The sequence below is a fragment of the Centropristis striata genome, chromosome 24 (genome assembly GCF_030273125.1).
Source record: "Centropristis striata isolate RG_2023a ecotype Rhode Island chromosome 24, C.striata_1.0, whole genome shotgun sequence".
Taxonomy (NCBI): domain Eukaryota; kingdom Metazoa; phylum Chordata; class Actinopteri; order Perciformes; family Serranidae; genus Centropristis; species Centropristis striata.
The window spans coordinates 12,753,926-12,761,609 of NC_081540.1; the positions used below are offsets into that span (position 1 = coordinate 12,753,926).

General features: G+C 37.9%; 1 protein-coding gene across 1 annotated transcript; it reads left to right on the forward strand.

Moving 5' to 3' along the window:
• LOC131962875 (growth/differentiation factor 8-like) lies at nt 1-7,274 on the forward strand. Its single transcript, XM_059327968.1, has 3 exons — nt 1-443; nt 1,951-2,321; nt 2,824-7,274. The coding sequence occupies exons 1-3, from the start codon at nt 116-118 to the stop codon at nt 3,202-3,204; spliced, it is 1,080 nt and encodes a 359-aa protein (XP_059183951.1). The 5' UTR covers nt 1-115; the 3' UTR covers nt 3,205-7,274.
• The last annotated feature ends 410 nt before the right edge of the window (nt 7,275-7,684 follow it).

A 7,684-nucleotide genomic window follows, 5' to 3' on the forward strand; every position in this document is an offset into this window, starting at 1 on the left:
TCCCTTCTGATTAAAAAAAAAAAGATCCTCCTCGGAGCCAATCATAAAGTCCCGAAGCCTGAGGACAGATTCATTTCGGCCAGCGTCACTGCGCGGAGCTCTTCTTCCCTCCAGGATGCTCCTCTTTCTCGGCCTGGCCGTCTTCTTCTCTGTGGGTTCGTCCATGGAGATGAACCAGACCTCCAAACTGCTGGCGGAGAGCGGAGAGCAGTGCTCGGCCTGCGACTTCCGGGAGCACAGCAAACAGATGCGGCTCCACAGCATCAAGTCCCAGATCCTCAGTATCCTGCGGCTCGAGCAGGCTCCCAACATCAGCCGGGACATGATCCGCCAGCTGCTCCCCAAAGCGCCTCCTCTGACGCAGCTCCTGGACCAGTACGACCCGCGGGTGGAGGACGAGGACCACGCCACGACGGAGACCATCATCACCATGGCCACGAAGCGTAGCTAAAAATCCTTGACTTGATGTTTTCTTCTGTATTTTTTTCCTGTATTTTTTTTTTTTTTTTTTTTTTTGCACTGCATCCATTCTGAACGTCGTGCGTAAAAAGAGATCATCCGTGCGTAAAATCTATGCGTAAAGTTGGTTTCTGGAGGCACTTTTGGCGTAAACGACCATAAAGACCTATATAATTCTTTTAATCGAGTTTGATAAAGAATATAATCACTTTTTAAAGTTTAATTTGGGGCTTTTGATTTTGGAGAGAGATTAGAGAAGTTAAAATCCATGAAGTTTGGAAAGTTTGGTGAAACTTAAATCGTTCTGCACATTGAATTAAAAAAAGTTTAAAATACAATATTTTTTACTTGGATTAAGCAGTGATTGACTATAACTGCATTAACTGAAGTAGTATGCTTAAAATGATGTACTTTAGTATTTCCATTTAATGCTACTTCTTAAATGTGAATATTTTCTGCTTTCTTTACTCCTCGATGACAATAAACTGAATATCTTTGAATTTTAGACAAACAAGAAATCTGAAGAAACACTGATAAACTATCCAACTGTCTTTATTATGCATTAAAACAGAATGAGAGCAAAACTATCGACACTGCAATAAAAAATGCTTTATTGCAAGTAAATCAGTGTGTGATTATAAATGTTTTAATCCAAATCTAAATGTTTTGTTTGCTATGAATCTTTCTTGGATATTGAAGCAAACATTTTTCATCACAGGTTTATTTTACTTGCAATCAAACTTTTTTTAAACTTGCACCGGCAATAGATTTCCTCTAAAATCCAATTTTGTTATGGTTTTATTTGTTTTTAAATTAAATTAAATAATCTGTGATATAACAAAGTGTTTTTTCTAACTTCAATAAGACGGTAAATGTTTGGCAACGTTTGTCTTTTTTTTTACGATTTATTTTTACATTTTCTTTTAAATTAAATTTTTCTCAATTAACATAACTGATGTGAATGTCTTAGTGTAGTTTTTATTTTGTTTAAGTATTATTTTGTATTTATTTTAAAATGCCATATTGCATTGTCAAATAATTAGAAAACATATTTTTAAGAATAGTATTATAATAAAATTAATTATAAATAATATATATATATAAATAAATAAATTAATATAAAATCATTTTGATTTGAATTGCATAATATTATATTATGTATAATTAAAGAAAAATGCAAATACTATTATTTTCTACAAATGTGTCAGCACACTATCTGTAAGCATGCTTTTTAGTTTGTACGGATTTTGTTGTGAATAATTAATATAAATCATTATAAAACCCAACATAAACATCTTTGCATAGGTGGGTTTTAAGAGGAAATTTCTTCAGGAGCCTATTTAAGAGTGTTGCTTAAAGGTTGATTGTGTCCTGATGATGGTGCTAGAGGAAAGGTCAGGGGGTCAACGAAATAAATACTTTTGTGCATTTGAAAGTCTTTAATCCGTTTGCAGCAGACAAAATACTTTAACATTTAAATGATTTTTGCAGCTAACCCGATCGCCCAGGACGAACTGTCCTCCTGTTGTCTGTTCAGCCTCAGTCCGAAGATCCAACCCAAGAACATCCTGCGTGCTCAGCTGTGGGTTCACCTGCGCCCGGCGGACATGGTCACCACCGTCTTCCTGCAGATCTCCCGCCTCAAACTTGGGAAGGAGGGGAACAACACCCGCGTCCGAGTCCGCTCCCTGAAGATCGACACGGACGCCGGCGCCGGCTCCTGGCAGAGCATCGACATCAAGTCTGTGCTGCAGGCCTGGCTGCGTCAGCCGGAGACCAACTACGGGATCGAGATCAACGCCTACAACTCGAATGGAGAAGATCTGGCCGTGACATCAGCAGAGCCTGGAGAGGAAGGACTGGTGAGTGACACACAGATCTACTTCAACAAGCTGAAACACACACGGAAGTTTACTGGAGATCCAAATTGGGTTCTTTCAGCGCAGCTAGAAGTTTTATCTGTAAATCTTGAACAACCGTGCTCTAGATTAGATTAGATTAGATTAGATTAGATTAGATTAGATTAGATTAGATTCAATTTTATTATCATTGAACAGAGTACAAGTACTAGGACAACGAAATGTAGTTCAGCATCTAACCTAGTTAAATCTCTAGTGCTGATTATGAGTTAATTTGCAGAATTTTTAAGTTTGTGGTGTGAGCTTTTTTCGTTAAAAACAAAACGAAACATAAGCAATTGAATACTGTAAAAAAAAAAATCTATTATGTCCCATTATATTAAATCCACAGCCCAAACTGTGGTTAATATGTCACTTTATTAAGTTGTGTAAAAATCTCTTGGCTTGAATCGGCATGAAGCCTTTGAAGCCTTCTTATGTTTCTACATTTCCTCTTCCTTTCCAGCAACCGTTCATTGAAGTGAAGATCCTCGACACCCCCAAGAGGTCCCGCAGGGACTCCGGCCTCAACTGTGACGAGGAGTCGGCAGAGACCCGCTGCTGCCGCTACCCGCTCACTGTCGACTTCGAGGAGTTCGGCTGGGACTGGATCATCGCGCCCAAACGCTACCGGGCCAACTACTGCTCGGGGGAGTGCGAGTTCATGCACCTGCAGCAGTACCCGCACGCTCACCTGGTGAACAAAGCCAACCCTCGAGGCACGGCGGGGCCCTGCTGCACGCCGACCAAGATGTCGCCCATCAACATGCTCTACTTCAACCGCAAGGAGCAGATCATCTACGGGAAGATCCCGTCCATGGTGGTCGACCACTGCGGCTGCTCCTGAGGAACCCCGTGCATCTGCAGGACATGGACTCGTTCATAGAAGCAAAAAAAATGTGCAAAATACACAACATTTTGTTAAAAATTTAAACCTAGACCAAGAAACATCCGATCTACAAAAGACGTGCAAGGAGAATTCTCAAGGAAAGGACTCCTAGAGGGTTTTAATTTTCAAACTTTTGCTCTCATCCAAGTACAAAAATTAGATATCTGACCAAACATTGCAGAAACAGGAAGTATTATTCTGAAGAAATAGATCACATAATTCTTTAAAATTCTATACCTTCAAATATAGTCCTTAGACATTACAGTCATACCAGAGACAATTCAGAAATAAGATGACTTGTTGACATCTTATCTAACTTTCTTATTCTAACTTTTTAGCCTGCTGTCTTGTGAAAACGTGTCCTGATTTGAGCCTTGACCAGAACAAACCCTGCAGGGCTTCTTCCATTATTTAGAAAAACATGAACTGAGTGACACTGAGCTGACAGATCGCCGTCCCCTGTCCCCAAGGCTTGTTTGCAAACTCCTCGCTGTGATCTGTTCTCAACAGTGACGGAGAGAAAGATGTCACAATGTTCTGACTCTGAGACTGCTGCCCTGTGTGTCCCTACATTTTAATGAATGTATGTAGTGAGTTGATGACCAGCACCACGAAAAGTGAGCTGGTCGAGAGAGGCTGAGAGACCTGACAATCTTGCAAAGTGCAAATCAAATCTTAAAAGTACCCCTATGAGTTTTACTTGAAATGTGATGCCTGAAGCTTGCAGCATGTTAACGATTTTTAGAGGGGATTTTTGATAAAAAATTTCTTCTTCTTCTGTCATTTTGCAATTTCTCTTCTTTATGTTTTGAAGTGTGCATGCACTTAACATCTGCAGGATAAAGACGTACTTAAGGGAATGTACGGTGGCCCTGAGAGCTCACAGCGCTGCAACTTGAGAAGATGTTATAATGTGATATATAGCGTTAGCCTGCTAGCCCGTATCAATCACATTGCTAAGTAGGTAAACAAATCTAATAAATGAATGATACACATTTTAGTTGGTCTCTCTCAACAGCACAGAGTTGGTCTTGTTGTGGTCTATTTGAATTGCATTTTCCTATTGTGTTGTGTTGTGGTCTCTGCAGCGTGTTTTCTAAATGTGATTGATGAAGATGTTTTCTCAATTTGCTTGTGTCTTGTTTATTTGCATTTGTTTTCTTAAGTTGCAGTGCTGTGAGCTCTCAATGCCACCATAGGAATGCCTTAAAATAACCATTTGTATATCAACTTCTCACCATGTCTGAAGAAAACTTGGCCAATAATGTAGTAAATCCTTTGCAAATTGAAGTAAATGGAGGCCAACAGCAAAACTATATCAAAACACCTGTTTCACTGGTGCCAAGATGGTGACAGCCGTTATTTCAGCTCTTTAGAAGCCCGTGGGTGTCGTCAAGGACGCTACATCCATATTGTACACAGTTGTGGCGAGTCTCTGATGATGAAGTCTGAGACGATTATCTTAAATGTTTCAAATATTGCATGTCTTTAGCAAGTTGTGGGCAAACAATTGGATAAATTAAACTTGCATTATACTGCATGTCTTGTGTAAGAGTTTGTAAACCCATGTTTTAAGATTAAGTTTTGCTGTTAAACTCGACCTCCATTTACTTCAATTCATTTTCATTATTTTACAACTTTTTTGGCATTTTTTCAGATTCCCCAGTCACCATGGAGTTATGCAAGAAATACAAATTTTGCTTCTGTTTACTGAGGTCGTAAAGCAAGTGAGTAGCGACTTTTTTTTTGCAGCTAGTGTGATCGCCCTCTGCTGGCCACTAGAAAGAATGCAGGTTTTAATTCATTTCTTCATTGGCTTAATTTATCGGGGCCAAAGGTCATAACGAGCTCTGCGTCCTGGTTCATGATCACAAAGGATTTAAAATGAATAATAGTCTGCTATAAGTAAAACAGTGAATGGAACAGCCTGAAACAGAAAAATTCCAATTATGACCCAGTGGGACCCGACATAAGAGAGGAAAAATACTTAAAAAATGTTATGCTCTTAGGAAGAATTATTGCACTGATTAAAACCAGACCTCTCAACTCAAACTGTGTTCTTCTTCTGGATCGTTTCGGATCTAAAATCTAAAATTCATCACTGACTGGTAAAATAGTGTAAAAAAACCCCAGCCAGTTCCAATGTGAGGGCAGGAACTGTGATCACAGAGGGAGGTTTGATCTCGATGCAGATGTGCTGACTGTTGTTGTGCTTCACAGGGTTTCTGACCCAAAAGTCTTTGTTCTGCTGCTGGAACAGAACGTCCACGAGTTCCATCCATGTTATTTGGTGCACTTTGGATTGTTTTTCTGCAAGAAAGGGGCAGATTATTGAGCTGTTTTATTCCAGTTTCTTATTTCTATAAGCATGACAGTTTCCTTTAGGTAAGGCAAATTAATCCACAAAAAACATAGATTTTCATTTTTTTAAAAGGAGCACTATTAAACATCACAAGATTTTATATTTCAATAAAAGTGACAAAATGACATGTTAAGGTGGATATTTTTTTATATGTCCTGGCTTAAAATTGTTACCTGAGCAAACTGTGTTATTAAAAGAAGCAGATTTGGATGGATTTTTGTTCTGTGACAGCTGAAGGAGAAAGTTTGCCATTTGTCTCTTGTTTATTGAGGATGAATTTTGAAAATGCTGCTGTCTTTGATGTGTGATGTGTAAACAAACTTTGATGACATAGATAAGTTAAAACTGGTCGACTCTGGCTGATGTGAGGGCGTGTTAAGCCATTTTCAAACCATAACATGCAGATTTTTATACATTTTGTAAGAAAAGGCAATATTAACACAAGCACTGATGTGTTTCATGACAAGACAGTGTAGCTTACAGTTAAAACAAACACATTAAGATGTGCAATAATCCTTTAAACACACTGACAATCGCTTGAAAATGTCATGTTCAAAGGTAAATTGTTCACACTCTTTGATGCATTTTTGTTTCTTTAAAAGCATGAGTGGTTAGAGAGTAATACTTGCATTTAACTGCATTAACATGTGACTTTAATGCCACATTATGACTAATAAACACCATACCGTAAGTGTAACGTTGTTCACTGTGATCGCACACTTATTTCAAGGATGTTTCAAGTTTCTGCAAGCTGAATTTTTTGCAAAATATTGCTGAAAGAGACTGAAGCAGTGATTGCATGCATTGGAAAATGGCCATAGGAAATGTTAAGTATGTGCTTATAAAGTATTGGTGGTTTTTAACACAAGAGGGTCCTTTAAATATGTTTTTTCTCTCTCTCAAATGTTCTGCCGTCAGTGTTTTTGCTTCACACGGGAGATGTAAACTGTCACACGCACAACATTTCTGGGTAATATCTCCTTCATGATGTTAAAAAAAAAGTTATTTATTTCTGCCACCAGGTGGTGCCAAATGTTTCCAAGCAAAAGTAGAAAGAATATGACCCTTATTTTTTGTGCCTTTCCTGCTTTTTGCGTGCAGTGTGCTCTAGATATCTGCAAGACATGTTGCAGCCTTGCAACCTGGTGGTTTGTGCACTCTGTAAATGAATAATCAACTATAAATGTCTAAATTTGTACAAATACTTTGAAGTGTTGAGGTATGTGAGGAAAGGGCCAGGTTGGTTGAATTATCACTCATATATATGCATGAATAACAGCATTGTCACATTTGTTTAATCATGTTTTGATATGCAAAAATAACAGCCCTGGACACATTTTTAATTTGTTCAGAATTTTTCTGTATAGTTGATTAACATTTCTGTTATTTTCTTGTACTACTGAACAAAATGTCCAGATTTTCTCTACCATGTTTAAGAACAAAACTATATGTTAGACATAGAAGTGCTAAATTTGGACGCAGAATTAAGTGTTATTATTTTCTAGCTTGTTAATCACTTTGCAACAACCATAGATCTATCATGTTAAGCATTAAATATGTCCCAATGCAAGGCTGGGAATCATTATGCATATATGATATGATATTATTGTTGTTATGGGGTTAAGTTTGACACACGTACAAAAAGTGTTAATATCTTCTTCTTTTTTTTAAAAAATGTCCAACATTTCTTGTTGATAAATAAATTCTTATTTTCCCCTCACATATTTTTAGAAATTATTTTCTTATCTTATTTTGGAAAAAGTGCAAGATAATTTCTATGATAAGTTAGGTTTCAGTTTCAGAGTTTCAGTTTTTCTGCCGTTACTTTCTCTTTCTCTGAAAACACGTGGTTACTGTAAGCTCTTCTTCTTGTCGGCTTTCCTCCCTCCGTAAAAGTAAATGATTTTGCTCTCAACTACATTTGTAATGTTTTACAAATAGTTTGAACCCCTTAGAGTTGACGGACAAAGTGTTTACACATGTTTATTCACGATCCTGGGCTCATTTTACGCAATATACACAAAAAACACAATTGTTTTTATTGTTATTATGGGTGAGCTTGCTAAAAGGCAGAGC